General features: G+C 40.7%; 1 protein-coding gene across 3 annotated transcripts in view; it reads left to right on the plus strand.

The window, feature by feature from the left end:
• MYO7B (myosin VIIB) overlaps nucleotides 1-18,681 on the plus strand; it is a 390,666-nt gene that overhangs the window by 149,759 nt on the left and 222,226 nt on the right. For all 3 annotated transcript variants that reach the window (XM_030215810.1, XM_030215809.1, XM_030215811.1), the window contains 6 exons: nucleotides 21-178; nucleotides 1,119-1,256; nucleotides 2,727-2,882; nucleotides 7,459-7,548; nucleotides 16,426-16,520; nucleotides 18,022-18,106. In XM_030215810.1, the coding sequence (XP_030071670.1) occupies nucleotides 21-178; nucleotides 1,119-1,256; nucleotides 2,727-2,882; nucleotides 7,459-7,548; nucleotides 16,426-16,520; nucleotides 18,022-18,106 (722 nt within the window). The remainder of the gene's footprint in view (nucleotides 1-20; nucleotides 179-1,118; nucleotides 1,257-2,726; nucleotides 2,883-7,458; nucleotides 7,549-16,425; nucleotides 16,521-18,021; nucleotides 18,107-18,681) is intronic.

An 18,681-nucleotide genomic window follows, 5' to 3' on the forward strand; every position in this document is an offset into this window, starting at 1 on the left:
TTTCTTTGCTTTGTTGTCAGGATTCTTAGACAAAAATCGTGACATGATGAAGTCCAATGTTGTTCTTCTCATTCATTCCTCCAAAAATAAGTTCCTGAAGCAGATATTCCAAGCCAAGACCAGCTCTTCACAGGGGCTGCTGAGTATCCGACATCTTAGCTCTGAGCAGCCTCATAAGGTCAGACTCATTTCCTTCTCTTCTTTCTACTGCATAATGGATCAAGCAGGCAAATGATCAACTTCTACGTTTCACTGATACCTAACCTGTCCTTCAGGTTAGATATCAGTGCCTTCATTTTTTTTTTATTTAGCTCACACCTTTTCAGTAGTAGCTCAAGGTGAGTTACATTCAGGGGGCTCCAGTATAACAGGCATGCCTTTAACCTCCAGCTAATATTGTATGGATATAAGAAAACCCATAGTAATAAAGATCACTGCCAGTCAGTTTCAGTTTCCATTTGATTTGCTACTAAACTGTTTATCCAATTGAAATCAGTCTTGCAAGTTCTATAATTCACCGGGCTGGGATGTCAGAAATCCAGGACTGTCCCAAAATCTCCAGCCTGGAACTAGATTCTTTGCTTCGGTCTTCACCAAGGAAAATTTGGGTGGGATACCGGTGTCGGAAATGGTATTTCAAGCGGATGAGTCGGAGAAACTTACTGACTTCACGGTAAACCTGGAGGACGTAATGGGGCAGTTCAGCAAACTGAAGAGTAGCAAATCTCCTGGACCGGATGGTATTCATCCTAGAGTACTGATAGAACTGAAAAATGAGCTTGTCCATGATATAAACAACAATACCAAAATAATCTACTAAAGAGATCACCAATAAACGTACATCAGTGAGAAAATATAGCTGTTCATATTGTGAACTCTGATGAGCAAATAACATAGAAATTGTACCAAAATGCCAGTACTGGTGCCGAAGTGCACTGTGCTGTACTTTAGGGATATATCATAACAGAGAACATTTAAAGTTGGTCAACTTGAAGTGCCTCTTAAAGAACCTATTTATATTAAGAGCAACTATAAGATGTATTGTACACAGATGGTGCTTGATGGGAGAAAATGCTAGATTCCCGGGATGTATTTATACCCTCACATCTCTTTTGCAGATCGCCGATATGGAAAAGCAGCTGCCAACTCTTGGTAGTCAGTTCAAGCAGTCCTTGGAGCAACTGATGAAGATCTTGGAGGGCTGCCAGCCATATTTCATTCGCTGCATCAAACCAAATGACCATAAAAAGCCTTTGGTAATCTGTGCCTAAAACTTAGGGGCTCTCCAAACTGCAAAACAATAAAATCATATAGCTCACTGACTTTGTCCCCCTACTGTTCAGAATACAGATTTGACTGGAAGGGGAGGGGAGAGCATAGTTACTAAGCTGCAGTAAAATAATGCATTTTACCATGGTTCCTGAGTACCATAGGTTACCAACTACTGCAGTAAATATAAATTTGAAATAGCTGCAACCGAGAACATTGTACGTCCCTGGCTGCATTAACAATGTGTCCCAAGTTGGGCCTGCTGTCTCTTAATGGAGCTAGTGGTAAGATAAATTAACCCCATCCGTGATCCTCCTCCTGACACAAAGCACAAATCCCCTACTCCCCCAAATCCTCTGGCACCTATCAGAGATTTCCCTAGTGGCTAGTGGGTGAGCAAGAGTGATCTCCAGTTGCTCCCACCTCATTGAGCACCTCAGTTCAAAATGACATGGATCAACCCCTAGCAGTTGTCTCATGGCACTATCGATAGCAGTCAAGCTGCAAAATAAGGCAGCCCTTTGGTAGCTTGACTCTAGTGATAGTACCATGATTGTTCTGCTAGCCAGATTTGGGGGGTCAGGGAGTGACCCCTTTAAGAGAGAATTTCTCTTTGCAAATTTGTATAAGTACTCATGCTAAAGTCATCAAAGTGATTTGCAACTTCACATTCTATCTAAAAGTTGTCCTGTAAGTAAACGTTGCCATTCAAAAGTCTGATTACTTGGCTCTTCCACACTTAAAAATACTACCATGCAACTACTGATCTGAGAGCAGACATCATGTTTTCAAAACCAAGCAACTCACCATTAGTCATGCACCATCTTCCATAGACCGGGCCACTGGAGCTGTGACTGGTTAAGTACTGAAAATCTTGAGGTTGTACCCCAGCCTACTTGAACCATAATGGCTCTGACACTGCCAAATATCAGGAGCCTTACACAAATGTTTAATACTACATAAAGGACAACAAAAACACAGAAAATCAAAATGTTCTAAAGCACAGCTCCTACCACCAGTACGCACCAATTCATTAGTTTCTCAACGTGTTCTGAGACAGAGGATGTTTATGGTAGGAGGATGGAAGGGATGAGTTTGGGAGAGAGAAAGTTTTTGAAACAGATAAGGACTTTTGTTAGAGGAAAAGCAATAAAGAGTCTTTGTGGGAGAAAAAAATGGGGATGCTTGTGGGGTTCAGGGAGAGAAAAGGGAATTTCTGGGAGAGGTATAAAGAAAACTCTTGGGAAGAGAGAAAGAACATGTATCACAGGACAGTTTTGGAATAAAAAGGAAGCATATGAGGGTAGATGAAGTGGACAGTGAGGGAGGGAGTTTACTGACGCTGTGAGGAGAGGTGTAGAGAGTTTGTGGGACAATGGACAGAATATTTCTGATAGACAAGAGTATGTTAGATAGGCTAGATCTGGGATAACATTCTGAAATTGTTCTTTCTTTAGGAGTTTGACCGGGAATTGTGTGTCAGGCAGTTGCGGTATTCTGGAATGCTTGAGACTATCCGCATCAGAAAATCCGGATATCCTATCCGATATACTTTTCAAGATTTCTTCCAGCGGTACAGAGCATTAATGCCTGTAAAAACTACTCCAGTTCTGGTGGGTGGCAAGTATTATCACGTTTAACCTGAACTTGAAGCACTGCTGAAGACGTATAACATAACATAACATACTAAAGTCACTCTTTTATATTGTGTCAAACCCAAAAGCTCAGAATGGTTTATAACAAATAAGCAAAAAATCTAACAAACTGTACTCATATATTAAAGACTGAATTTTCCAAATGTTGCATTGAATAAGGATGTCTAAAGTCTGCAGTTGGATAGTTATTTGGATTTGTTAGGCATCTAACAAACTTTTAAATACCCCAGTTCTGTGTCTAAAAGCTTTAAAATGATTTTTCCTTTATGAGGACAAGTCTATTAAGAGACACCCACATTTAGCCTTCTTGTAGCCTATTCTAGAATGAAAAGTATGCATGTACTTTTCTTTCTAGAATACCAGCATAACAGGTAATATATGCACATATATTTTAGGTGTGACCACAGAGCTGACATAAAAACATGCTTGCTCCTATATTGGTAAAGAACATGCATAGATTATAGCAGAGGTTTTCAACCCAGTCCTTGGGACACATTTATCTTGTTAGGGTTTCAGGATATCCAGGGTTTCATGATATCCAGAATGAATATGCATAAGATAGATTTGCATGCACTACCTCTGTTGTATGCAAATCTATCTCATGCCTATTCATTCTGAATATCCTGAATCCCTGACAGGATAAGTGTGTCCTGAGGACTGTTTTGAGAACCCCTGGATTATTCCATTCTATAATCTGTATGTTTAAATGTGCATCTCGCCTGTGCTGTGCTCAAACTCCACCCATATGAACGCCTACCTCCAAAGTACACACCATCGCATTTAGGCACCATTTTATAGAATAGGATGTAGCTGAAACAATGGCCTTTATGCGCATATGTACACACATATGTGTGTATATGTGGGATCCGAATGCATTGAAGATGTATCATGCTCTAATTTTTGATGTCATGCACACCTTGAGACAGCCTTGACGGCAAAACTCTGGCCACAGTCGGTGTGACTGACAAATTTCTTCTGCATGTTTATCTCTACATATGCTTTGAAAGTTGAAGTTTAAGGTTTTTTTTACTTCTAACTTATATTTTTGGAACCACTGATGAAGTGTTAGCCTAAAGACTATTGAGAATTGAGATAAGGGTTTTTTATGCCGATGAAGAAAAGTGACCCACAAATTTTCCTTCTTACTCTATTAAGTTGTATACTGGGTGTGGGTGTGGGTGCAGAGGCTTTTTCCCTTTCTCATTATCAGATGTCTCGGCACTTCACAAGATTTTAGTACCGTTAAAATACTTTGCTGTTTCTAACAGTGGCGTAGCTACAGGTGGGCCTGGGTGGGCCAGGGCCCACCCACTTAGGGCTCAGGCCCACCCAACAGTAGCACACATTTAGTGGTAGCTGCTGGGGATCCCAAGCTCCACCAGCTGAAGAGTCTCCCCCTGATGGTAACGAAAATGCTACTGTCCATTATACTGACACCTGCACATGCTCAGTTTTCAGCGCATGCCTGCTGCAGACTGCCAAGGTGAAAAGAAGCGTTTTCCCACCAGCTGAGATATTTTTCTGGGTGGTGGTGGGGGGAGGAGAACACTTGGTGCCCACCCACTTCTTGCCTAGGCCCACCCAAAATCTGCTGTCTGGCTACGCCCCTGGTTTCTAAACAAGAGGTTGATTTATTTGATATGCCAGTATTCTGTCCATTTACATATGTACTTGGCATCTTATGTTGGTGCCCTCCTTAAAAACTTATCCCCTAATCCCCGGATTCTATATAGCACGCCTAGAGATCTGCGCCAAAATCCAGGTGGATTCTATAACAACGTGTGTAACTTAATTCACTTAATATGCTAATAAGCATTTATAACAGCAATTAAGCAATAATGAGCACTAATTGGCAATAAATAAAATTTATGTGCACAGCTCGCTAAACGTATTCTGTAACGCAGTGCGCCTAACTTCTAACGTACACAGATAAAAAGGGGCATGGCAATGATTGGGGAAATGGGTGTTTCATGGGCGTTCCAAAATTTACATGTGCAGTTATAGAATATGGCCCTCTAAGCCTAAATCTACAAGCTGGAATTTACGCCATGTTTTCATTGGTGTAAATGGACATGCATAGTTTTAGGCGCTAGGATATCAACTAAGCATATTCTATAAGTGGTGCCTAGATTTAGGTGTGGTATATAGAATATGCTTAGGCAAAAATGTTTTCCATGCGGATGTTTTAGGCATCATATAGTGCCTAAAAAATCCGCATGGAAAACACTCCCCCCCCCCCCCAAATGGATATATTAAAAAATCTTTATTGAATAAAGCCATAGAGTCAAGCTTCTACATGCCAAGTCATGAAAGGTTGCAACAATCTGCACATTCAATAGCAGCTAGTTCACTATCACTTCATCATAGCTGAAAACCCATACTAAAACCTTGGGGATCATTTTATAAAGTAGGCACAAACATGAGCTAGTTATGTGCATAAATGTTTAGAATACTAGCATATATGTGCATATATATGTGTAAGTGCCAGATAGATATTTATTTATTGGGATTTATTAACCACCTTTATGAAGAGATTCATCCAAGTTGGTGTACAGCAAGTACAGTTTAACATAAAACTTACAATTTTGTAAACAGCATAACAGTAGCAAAAATGACCAAATATAAACACAAATACAATAAATGAGTAAACTTGAGAACAGCAAATTAAACCCTAATAATAGGGCTACCATGAAACAGTTTCAAAAATATACACATTTAACAGCACTGAAATTCAAATAACAGAGATATAATGCAATATCAGCATAATACTAATGAAACATCTAGTAAGCACGCACTAGAACATTCAAATAACATAGATATGATGCAAATGATTTTCTGCAATACAGCTTACCATGTAGCCGAGAGACTAAGTGCAGATATATATATGGATTAAGAGCTGGTTGAAAGATAGGAAGCAAAGAGTAGGGTTGAGTGGTTGAATGGTCAGTATTCTCAGTGGAGAAGGGTAGTTAGTGGGGTCCCGCAGGGGTCTGTGTTGAGACCGCTGCTTTTTAACATATTTATAAATGACCTAGAGATGGGAGTAACTAGTGAGGTAATTAAATTCGCAGATGACACAAAATTATTCAGGGTCGTCAAGTCGCAGGAGGAGTGTGAAAGATTACAGGCGGACCTTGCAAGACTGGGGGATTGGGCATGCAAGTGGCAGATGAAGTTCATTGTTGACAAGTGCAAAGTGATGCATGTGGGTAAGAGGAACCCGAATTACAGCTATGTCATGCAAGGTTCCGCGTTAGGAGTTACGGACCTAGAAAGGGATCTGGGAGTCATCGTGGATAAGACGTTAAAAACTTCTGCTCAGTGTGCTGCGGCGGCTAAGAAAGCGCACAGAATGTTGAGTATTATTAGGAAAGGGATGGAAAACAAACACGAGGATGTTATAATGCCATTGTATCGCTCCATGGTACAACCGCACCTCGAGTATTGTGTCCAATTCTGGTCGCCGCATCTCAAAAAAGATAAAAAGGAATTAGAAAAGGTGCAGAGAAGGGCGACGAAAATGATAAAGGGAATGGAACGACTTCCCTATGAGGAAAGGCTGAGAAGGTTAGGGCTCTTCAGCTTGGAGAAAAGGCTGCTGAGGGGTGATATGATAGAAGTCTACAAGATAATGAGCGGAGTAGAGGGGACAGATGTGAAGCGTTTGTTTACACTTTCAAACAACAACAAAACCAGGGGACACAAGATGAAGCTAGAATATGGTAGATTTAACACAAATAGGAGAGAGTTTTTCTTTACTCAGCGTGTAGTTAGACTCTGGAACTCGTTGCCGGAGAATGTAGTGACAGCAGCTGGCCTTACGGAATTTAAAGAGGGTTTGGACAGATTCCTGAGGGAAAAGTCCATTGAACATTATTAAATTTTTTTTTTTTTTTGGGGGGGGGGGGGGGGGGGGTTGCCGGGTTCTTAAAGCCTGGATTGGCCGCTGTCGGAGACAGGATGCTGGGCTTGATCCTTGGTCTTTTCCCAGTATGGCGGTGCTTATGTGCTTATATATTGATGGAGACAGGATGGGTGGTACAGAATCAGTTGGAATAAATAGATGGGTGGCTAAACTCAAGGCAAGTTCTTTGTATAGTTATACAAGATATAAGGAACTGATCTAAGTTACAGTGTGTGTAGCAAGCTAGTCCAGGTGCAGAGTGGTGTATAGTCAGTCACACTATGCATTAAAGGCTTGGGAGAAGAGCCAGGCTTTCACCTGTTTCCTGAAGTAGAGGTAGTCTCGAGTTAGATGTACCTAAGCCCTATTCTATAACTACACACCCACCTCCAATAGCACATAGCTTGCATGCAGGTGTACACATGGGCAGAGTGCAAACTTGTACATGTAATTTATAGAATACTATACGGTATAAATGTATCTCTGGATCATAGATGCACACACTTATGCCAGCTCTGTGTTCTGAAAACCTGACTGGTTTGGGATCTCCAAGACCAGTTTGGGAACCACTGCACTAGTGAATTTCTGTCCCGGACATACACTGAATTTATTTCTTGACATTCACTGCAGGAGGATGCTCGTTTGTGCTGTACTGATATACTTGAGAATGTGTTTGGAAATGATGACTGGAAAGCTGGTAAAACAAAGATTTTCATAAAGGTATAGTATGAATCTTGAACACATCAACCCTATAGCTAACCCAATGGCCTAGCCATGTACTATAAAAGAGAAAAGCAACTCAGTGGCGGACTTTTTGGTAGGTTAAGGCTAAAAGTCTTGTTTAAATAACCCTTAAATCCTGCCACCATGTTATAGCTGTTGCAGTGACTGAAATTAAGGAGCAGCTTTGTCTGGCCATAGGATATTATTGGAATACCTGATCAATATATAAAGGAAAAGAAGAAGCCATACATGATCTAGAGGGAGTTCTTTCAAGGAAGGATGAACATAACACCAATATACCAATATTCTAAGTTTTTTAAATGTTGATGCAGTAGAAGATCACTATGGTGCTTATTTTCAAAGCAGATGGACACCTCAAAATGCCTAAAAAAAAGGTCCATATTCTAAAAACATCCAAATCCCAATTTTGGAAAGTCAGAATTTTGACATTTCACACTGCAGTTTGTCCAACTAACAAGGGGGGGTGTTGTGGGCAGGTTTTTGGCAGGACTAGGGAGGGCCCGAAGTAGCTCATCCAACAGAGACCTTTGCAGGGAAAGAAACGTCCACGTCTAAAAAGTATGTTTTTATCTGGACCTTTTTCAGTCACATCCAAGTTACAAAAAAAGTGCACTGATTGAGCAGCTGACCACTGGAGGAATTAAGGCACGACCCCTCCTTAATCCCCTAGTGATTGCTCTTCCCTTCCCTCTCCTCTAAAAGAAAAACGAGGCTCTATGTCGATTGCAAGTATTATGATCATTCTGAACAAAGCAGGAAGCATGTCAGAGGAGTAGCCTAGTGGTAAGTGTAGTGGACTGTAAACCAAATCCTACTGTAACTCTATTACATTTTTTTTCCCAGGATCCCTCTGGGAACAGAAAAAAAAATACTGTACCCAAGGATATAAGACATCTGCCAGCCTGAAGGTTATTGAAATGGTACATTTTCAGGTACAGTAGGCATTTTTCTGTTCCTGGAGGGATCTCATTTACAAAAACAGTTACAGTAAGATTTGAATTTGTGTCCCTTGGTTTACAGTCTACTGCACTTACCACTAGGCTAATACTCTATTCTGCAAGGACTGCTCTGTGGCAATTTTCATAAGACAGTTGCTAGACAGAAGTTGCCGTTCCATGTTTTCCCCTGTTTATAATTTAAACGCTTACCCCCCCTCCCCCCCACACACACACCATTTACTAAGCTGCACTAGTGAATGCTGTGTGCTAATGCTGACACAGTCCATTCTTTATGAGCTGTGTCAGCATTGCCATGCGGCTTAGTAAACAGGGGGTTATGACCCCCTTTTACTAAGGCGCGCTCACGTTTTTAGCACACACTAAAATTGGGCGCGTGCTAAATGTTAGCGATGCCAATGCATTCCTATGGGCGTTTCTAACGTTTAGCACTTCCCTAATTTTAGTGCACGCTAAAAACATGAGCACGCCTTAGTGAAAGACCCCCCAAAGTTTGTAAAATGGTTGTTCAGGATGGACATCTCCAGAGTAAGGATGTCCTTTTCACATATTTTCGAACAGGAAATACGGATATCTTTCCTATTCGGAAATTGCTGTGAGATAGACTTATTTTTTTGTACGTTAGGAACTGGATGTCCCTTGAAAATGCCCCTCCATTTGTCTTTCTCCTGCAATAATTCTCAAACCTGGGTCTATCATTGTAAAAGTAACTAGATACAACTATTAGTAACGTATACAAAATGTAATTAGCTACCATTACTATTAACTCTAAAAGCAAAATCAGTTTTCAGAATTCACCTCTGGAATAATTGACCCCCAAGACCATCACTGAAATGTTAAATAGTACACACATCTCAGAAATAATCAAAATTGTAGATTGGACTTCTAACAAACAGTATTTGTGCAAAAGGACAGAACCATAACATATGCTCAACATTTTCCATTTATTCCATAATCCCACCAGCAAAGGGGGACAACAGGAGAATCCCATCTGCTAAACATTTGAGGTAAAAGTATGATGTCAAACTCAAAGGCATAGAATATTAATATGTTTAAGTCCATATTTTAGCCCAAATTTCTTTTTTTTCTTGGCACCCAAGATAGCTTCCCATCTATTCTCTTTTATTTGGAGTTGTCCGGCTTATATCCACAAAAGCCCAGTACAGTTATGAGATTAGACTTTTCACTCCAGACTCTGTATACAGTATTTTCTCAGATGACAGGGAATCTTGCAAAAATGTTGGGCCTGATGTTCAATGCAATTTAACTGGCCAGAAACATCTCCTGGCCTTTTAAATCACCTGTTCAAGGCTAATGGCTAATTTACAACAGCATTTAACTGGTTAATGCCGCTGAAAATAACCAGTTAGCGCTGAACTGCTATTTGGGGGGGGGGGGGGGGGTCTCAGGGGCAGTGTCAGCACTTGGCCGGTTAAGTGCCTATGTTCAGCGCTAAACCAGAGAGGTTAACTGCATAAATAGGACCGCATAAAAGTCAGTCCTAACTTTATGCAGTAACTCACAGCAGGTTAATTACTGAATACCACACTTAGGGACCCTTATAAAAAAGCATACTGTGCAGCAATCTGGAACTACCTCCAGCCCAATGCAGCACCCTCAACGTGCAGCATTTCCGGCGCTAGCGGACATATTTGAAAATATTACTCAGCAGTAATCAGGCAGCACCGCACGCTGGCTAGTTACCGCCAGGATAGTGTGAGAGTCCTTACCGCCACCTCAGTGGGTGACGGTAAGTGTTCCCCCCCCCCTCGCAAGGCCACGTGGTAAGTGCTCTGAGACCTGATAGGCTAGCAGAGGTCAGCTGGTGACTCTACCATCTCCTTAGCAACAGCTTGCCTGGGAGTGGGGAGAGGGGCTAAAGACACCAAAGAGGGAGGATGTGTGTGAGGGAGCTCTGACTGCATAATAGGATTTTTGAGTTTAAAAAAAGTGTTTGAAACTTATTTTTTCTGCAAATGCTTTCCTGAGTGAAGATAAAGTGAGCTGGAAGTGAAAGGTGTTGGATTTGTTACTTGTGCGCTGTTTAAAAGACTGAGGGAGAGAGACCAAATGCATGACTGTATGAAACAAGTTTAAGTGGATTAATCCCAGTTAAGCCACTAGGAAAACTGGTCTCCAAGGCTTAAGGTTGGGCCTGGGGTATTGCAGCTTGTGTATTCTGCATGATTTGCTAGTGTACTAGTGTAGGAGATTGCATGCTTTTGGAGAGACCTTAGTTAGGGTACACAGTAAAAGAATAGACAAACTATTTAGGGTTGCAAAATTATTATTTATTTTGTCAGCTAGAAAGCTACAGTTATCCCTGTACCCCAGCTAGGGCTGTTCCTGGTGTTAGACAAGAAGAAAGTCTTTTTTGTTGATTTTCTTTAAAGTGTGAGGCAGTAGGTTCCTGAGCTGGAAGAAAAGAACCTGAGCTCCAGCATTCAAGCAAGGTGAAGAAAGATGCTCAAAGAAAGACCAAAGTAAAGATAAGTCTACACTTCCATGCACAGCAAAGGAAAGGACATTGAGAAGTCACTGAGTTTAATCAAACCTACCTGTTCTAGAGACTGGTTCTGGGTGTTCTCACCTGAAAGACATAAATTAGTTGAAAAAGAATCAATTCTTGAGATATACACTACAAAGGAAAGTTATAACTATAGAGTAAGAGAGAGCAAATATGCTAATTTGGTCAATACTTATCTGATGGTTTCACTGTTGTTCCTAAGCAATACTACTGCACCTGTTAAAGAAATCTGAGTTGTTAGTTTATGTTTAAATGTATATTTATGCAAAAAAAGAACCTTATTTGTTAACACTACATTTTCTATACCCCAAAGTGGTTTAAAATAAAAACTAGTAACTTCTGCTTACCATCTGTCTGGTTACTGGGTCTTAAAATCCTTTTAGTTTCCTTTCTTCTCCATAGTTTAGAACTTTGGAGACGAGGTTAGTTTAATGGTTTCTAAGCTCAAAGGTGAACTATGAGCTTGAGGTATTCAGCCAGGGTAATAGTAGAGATCGCAGGGCCCTCCGAGACTCAGTAAGCTATATACATTTCAGGGAACAGTTTAAGAACATAAGAACAGTCTTACTGGGTCAGACCAATGGTCCCTCCAGCCCAGTATCCTGTTTCCAACAGTGGCCAATCCAGGTCACAAGTACCTCACAAATAGAAGCAACATTCTATGCTACCAATTCCAGGGCAGGCAGTGGCTTTCCCATGTCTATCTCAATAGGAGACTATGGACTTTTCCTCCAGGAACATGTCCAAACATTTTTTTAAAACAAATACGCTAACCACTGTTACCACATCCTCTGGAAACTTGTTCCAGAGCTTAACTGTTTATTGAGTGAAAAAATATTTCCTCAAATTTAAAAAAAAAATATTTCCATGGAACTTAATTGAGTGTCTCCTAGTGTTTGTACTTTTTGAAAGAGTAACAAATCGATTCACTTTTACCAATTCTACACCACACAGAATTGAACATAGTACTCAAGGTGAGATAGCACTTTGGAGCAATACAGAGGCATTTAAGTATTCTTGGTCTTATTTTCCATCACTTTCCTAATAATGTGTAGCATCCTATTTGCTTTTTTGGCCATCACCACACACTGGGCAGAAGATTTCAGCATACTGTCTACAATGACACCTAGATTTTTTTCTTGGTTGCTGATTCCCAAGGTGAACCCTAGCATCAGGTAACTATGATTTGGATCTTTCTTCCCAATATGCATCACTTTGCATTTGTCCACATTAAATTTCATCTGCCATTTGGATGCTCAGTCTTCCAATTTCCTAAGGTCTTCCTGCAATTTGTCACAGTCCGCATGTATTTTAACAACTTTGAATAGTTTTGTGTCATCTGCAAATTTAATCACCTCACTTGTTCCAATTTCCAGATCATTTAAAAATGTTAAATAGCACTGGTCCTGTTTTCTGTCAAATAACCAATTCCTAGTCCACAACAGAACATTGCCTCCTATCCCATACTCTTTGCTCCTATCCCATACTCTTTAATTTTCTTAAGAGTCTGAGGAACTTAAAAGCTTTCTGAAAATCTAAATACACTACATCAACTGGCTCACCTTTATCCACGTTTATTTATGCCTTCAAAGAAATGAAGTAAATTAGTGAGGCAAGACTTCCCTTGGCTGAATCCATGCTAATTCATTTCCAGTAATCATGTTTGTCTATGTGTTCCATAATTGTTACTCTTTCAAAATAGTTTCCACTATTTTGTCCAGCACTGAAGTCAGGCTTACCAGTCTGTAATTTCCTGGATCACACCTGGAACCCTTTTTAAAATTAGCAGTACATTGGCCACCCTTCAATCTTCAGGTACTACGGACAATTTTAAATGACAGGCTACAAGTCACTAACAGCAGATCAGCAATTTTATGTTTGAGTTCTTTCGGTACCCTAGGGTGCATGCCATCCAGTCCAGGTGATTTACTACTCTTTAACTTGTCAATTTGGCTCAGTACATCTTCCAGGTGCAGCAAGATTTTTTTCAGTTCCTCCACATCGTCACGCTTGATAACCATTTTTGATTCAGGTAGATCACTTACATCTTCTTCCATAAAGACCAAAGCAAAGAATTCATTCAGTCTCTCCACTATGACCTTGTCCAATGGATTCCCTTACAGGCTTTCTGCTTTAGATGTACCTGAAAAAGTTGTTACTGTGAGTTTTTGCCTCCATGGCAAGTTTCTTTTTATAGTCTCTTTTAGCCTTAATTATCAATATTTGCATCTAACTTACCATTGATTATGTTGCTTCTTATTTTCTTCATTTAGATCCTTTTCCCATTCTTTGAAGGCTGTTCTTTTGGTGCTAATAACCTCTTTAACTTCATCTTTTAACCAGGCTGGCTGTCATTTGCACTTCTTTCCACCTTTGTAAAACTGTGGAATGCATCTGGTCTGAGCTTCCAAGATGGCATTTTTAAAAACAATATCCATACTTGATTTAAAGTCCTAACCTTTGCAGCTGATCCTTTTAGCTTCTTTATAACCATGTTCCTCATTTTATCATAGTCACCCTTTCAAAAATTAAATGCTGCTACAGTAGATTTGCTTAGTGACTTCACTCCAGATATTAGCTCAAATTTGATCATGTTATGATCATTGTTTCGCAGTGGACCCAACACCATTGCCTCTTCTACTATGCCCTGCATTCAGTTAAGGACTAGATCTAAAATAGTTCTCCCTCTTGTCAGTTCCTAGACCAGTTGCTCCAAGAAGTAGTCATTTATTATGTCTAGAAATTTTACCTCCCTAGCACTCCCTGATATAACATTTATCCAGTCAATATTGGGGTAATTGAAATCAATCATTATTATATTGTTGCCCAGTTTGCCAGCTTTCCTAATTTATGTAAACATGTTTTCATCTGTCTGTTTGTTCTATTCTTGCAGATGGTAGTACAGCCTTACCAGTATATTCTTTACCTTCACACGTGGAATTTCTATCCACAAGGATTCCACGCTGCTGTCTGTTTCAAGTAGAATCTTTATTTTGTTTGACTCAATTCCCTCTAACATATAGCGCAACCCCTCCTCCTACAATTTGATCCACTCTATCATATAATTTGTACCCCGTTAACACAGTGTCCCATTGATTGTCCTCCTTCCACCAGGTCTCTGAGATGCCTATTATATCTACTTATGAGTTAGAGGGGAATATAGATTTCATCACACAAGAAGAAAAGAAAGAGAAGTGATTAGGTAGGGAGAGAGAATATGGGAGGGGGTAACTGAGTCAGGAGGATAACTGGGGGTTGTTGGTGACAAGGGGTAAGAATGGGAAAGGGAAATATGCCTCTGTGCAAAGCTTTCCGCAAGCACTTTACAGCCTGTTAACTATCTAGCCCAGGGGTGGGCAACCTGTATACACAGAGTACTACATGAATGTCAGTACTTTGCCTAGTGGGCCACAACATTATGTAATGACAGAACTGGAAATGCACAGAGCTCCATAGGCTTTCTGTGATAAATAAGTAATGGCCCCTTTTACTAAGCCACGTAAGTGTCTACGTGTGCCAAAATGGAGTTACCGCCCAACTACCGTGTGGCTCTTGTGGTAATTTCATTTTTGTTGCGCATCTGATACGCACGTCTGAAAAATAGTTTTTATTTTTGGACTCGCGCCCAAGTGACATTAGACACACACAGGTCATTACCGGCCGGATTCTTTACTGCTAGGTCAGTGGCTGGCGGTAAGATCTCAGACCCAAAATGGACGCACAGCAATTTTGATTTTGCCGCACATCCATTTTCAGCAAAAAAAAGAGAGAAGCCTTTTTTACAGGCGCACTGAAAAATGGATTGGCACACGCCCAAAACCCACACCTACACTACCACAAGCCATTTTTCAGTGTGCCTTTGTAAAAGGACCCCTAAAAATTTAACCAAAAATTATGAAAGCAAAGTGCTTGAGTGACATTAGACACACGTAGGTCATTACTGTCCAGATTTTTTACTGCTAGGTCAATGGCTGGCAGTAAGGTCTCAGACCCAAAATGGACGCGCAGCAATTTTGATTTTGCCGCACGTCCATTTTCAGCAAAAAAAAGAGAAGCCTTTTTTTACAGGTGCACTGAAAAATGGAATGGCACATGCCCAAAACCCGTACCTACACTACCACAAGCCATTTTTCAGTGTGCCTTTGTAAAAGGACCCCTAAAAAGTTAACCAAAAATTATGAAAACAAAGTGCTTGAGTGGCTGTTCTGATTCTGAAAATATTTGTGACATAACAGTATTTAAAATCACAAAAACTCTGGTTAATTAAAATTTTCTATGTATACTTCCCATGGTCTCTCAGGCCACAAAAAATTCAGTGGTGGACCACAGGTTGCCCACCCCAGATCTAGCCCAACAACTGTAGCCAGGGACCATAGCCACAGAACATGCCTTCATTCAGAACATATACATGTATCCTGAGTCTGCCATTAGGAATCATCCTATCAAATTGGCTAGGATCCCTCCCAGGAGATGAATTCAGGTTCAGGAATCAAGTCCTATTCCCCCCCTCTCCCAAAAAATGAGCTATAGGGTCAGCCCCTCAAAACCTTTCTTGAGTTCAGTGCATTTCAGAGAAAATTTGACTCTCGCCATTTTTTCATCACGTTACCCTTTCAAGAATGTTCAGATATTGACTTGTTTGTGGAGATCACAGAGAATATGTCTTCCTGGAAGGCAGGATTTGTGCCCACAGTGCCAACAAGGAAAAGAGGTTCAAGGCCTGATCAGCGACAGAGCTGTGTTCTGCCGTGCATTAGATACCAAGTTGATACCCAATTTTGGGTTTTGCTTCCCTGGGACTGCTGGGGCTATGGTTGCTATGCAGGCAGCATTCATAGCACCCAGGGAGGAGAGAGTTGTAGTCACAATTTAAGGCCTCAGTGCCCATGGTTGCAGGTTTCTGGAAGGGCTCTGATATATGAGCACTAGCCCAGGCCCATCACTGTAATAACCACACTAGATATGATGAGGGAGAAAGGAGCATACAAAATACAAGGAAATCTCTGGAAAGTCCTGAATGAAGACTCATGGCACCAGATCATAACCATGGTTTTGACTGAACTGGAAATACAAAGGAACAAGAGGAAACTGCTGGGGCAAAAAATTGAACAAATAAAAAGAAAAGAGTAGGCCTTGGATGCATCACTGATTTCCTGTCATGTTTTTGGTGCTAGTGATTTTCAGAATAAAGCTGTCATTTCCTGTTTTATTTGGAAGGCAGTCTCACATTCCTGCTATGTCCTGGAGGGTAGTATTTTCAGAGTGAAGCATTAATTTTTTGCTGCTATCAGGTGAGATGTGTTGGATGTTTCATTCTCTTAAATGGACCCTAAAGATGTTGAATCCTGTTGATATACCTTCTGATTTTAGGATTACCATGATATGAAACTGGAGGTGGAGCGAGAGAAAGCCATAACTGCAAAGGCGATTCTTATCCAGAAGATGATGAGGGGTTTCAAAGACAGGTGAGCGCTTTAAATCTAAATTTTCTTGTTCTTTTTCCATTTGCTTATCTAATGGTTCCAGCTGGCCTATCCAGTCTGCCTAATTATTCTAGCCTTCATTTCAATGAATATATCATAGCTGCCAGCAATAGAAGTTTAACCACTTGAAGGATTTCACTTCAAATGCCAGTATGGGTTTCACAGGATGTAACAGGAGTGGATGAGTGGATTATCCCAGTCTCTTCTTTTGATCAGGCTGTTCATATCTTCAGAGGTTGGTGGGATAGGTTATGGTAGCTGCTGCAGCTGTTACCAGATTTGTGAGAGAAATTAGTCATACTGTGTGTGTGGATGTTAAGTACTGTCAAGTTAATGTAGACTCATGGCGACCCTGTGTATAGTTGCCATGAACTGTGCTATCTTTAGTATGGGTGGTAACATGCCAAAATAAGGAATAAGATTAACAGGTGAAACCAAATAGGTCTTGGAGACCAGAGCATCTTCTAAATATGCTAACATTTTATTATAATGCCTACATTTTATAAAACCTATTAGGTTATAGTGTACATTTGTATAAAAATATAAATATTTACAATCAGTGGATCTCAGGAGGAATTTGTAACAGAAAATAAGATTCTGCTAACAAATGTATGCATTGGTATGGGAGATTAATACTATGAATGTCTTGAATTTTCATTGGCTTGGAGGCCTGCGAGCCCTGCCCCAGTTTGTAAATTGTTCATTCTGAAGTAAGCTGTGTTCTGCTCGCATATTCATGGAGCCAGGGTATATTGTGATGTGTATTTAATTTGAGTATTCAATTGCATTGTCTGTGTAATAGATAGCACTGTGTATTAGGACTGCTTTTCTTAAAGTTTGTAGTATCCTGTGATTGACTCCTTGTGAGCTTTCCCTATTGGCTGTTAGCTCTGAGCTAGGGCCAGCCCTTCCTCTCTGCCCCTGCGGGCTGTGTGAGAGAGCCCACCTTGCACGCTTTGTGATCAGCAGTTGGTCTAGGGTGCTGATCCCTCCTTTAATTTACTGTAATTCCATCAAGATTTTTCATCATTTCCCCAGGTTATTCCCTTGAGTTTCTCCCCCTTATTTCATTTGAGAGTTATAGCTTTTCCTCTCAGCTGGGCTGAGTTTCTGGCCAACTCCTTGCTTCTGGGGTGGCTAGATACAGACTCTGTGCAGAAGACAACAATTCTGTCTAAGCAACTGAACTGTAAGTTGGATTTTCTTTGTTTATTCTGAGTACTACAATAAAGAAGATTTGCTTAAGAATTGACAGTCTACTGGTAAATCTTCTACTTGGGGATTGTTTAAGCTGACTGTTGAATCTATACTTTGCCTAGAACAGTAAAGGCTGGTTCATGTATTCTATCCTATCTCATATGTCCTTTCTTTTGCATGCATAATCTTGTAGTCCCTATTTCACAATATGAATGCATTTGCCATCCTTTTCTGTAATGTTATTCCAGTTGTGCCATAATATCTGTTCTTCCCCTATTGATTTCAGGAAAAAGTTTGTGAGGCAGAAACAGGCAGCAGTGACACTACAATCAGTTTGGAGAGGCTATTATTGCAGGAAGAGTTACAGAATGGTAAGTGACCACTGCACATCAGAGGGCCTACATGTAGGGTTGCCAACTTTTTGCCAAAGATAAACCTGCCCTGCTCCATACTTTGCCCATTGTCCTGCCTTCATGTCATGCCCCAAGTCCCTTGCCACGCCTACTGTTGTACTCTTGTCCCACCCCTCTACAACAACTGTCCACACTAGTTTTGGCATCTCAAAAGAAAAAACTGCCACATGTACATATGTTCTATGATTATTTCACAAACTTTACATATCAGAAACAGAATTCCAGTAACCAAACTCTGCAAAAAACAAACACATTCTGGACTTAGAACTTCATCAATAATCTGGATCCAAACCCTGGAGAACACCCAGCTGACCAAATATGGTCAAACTTCACGCTCCTCACCGTCAAAACAGTCACCCAGGTGATCAAAAGGTTCTCCAGCACCCACTTAAACTGGACATCTGCCCCAGTTACCTACTAAAATCTGCCCCTAACTGCTTCATAACAGACCTCACATCTCACCTAAACTACATGCTCCAACAAGGCCTTTTCCCTGAGGAACACGGCAACATCCTACTCTCCCCAATCCCAAA

This window comes from Microcaecilia unicolor, chromosome 10 (genome assembly GCF_901765095.1).
Source record: "Microcaecilia unicolor chromosome 10, aMicUni1.1, whole genome shotgun sequence".
Taxonomy (NCBI): domain Eukaryota; kingdom Metazoa; phylum Chordata; class Amphibia; order Gymnophiona; family Siphonopidae; genus Microcaecilia; species Microcaecilia unicolor.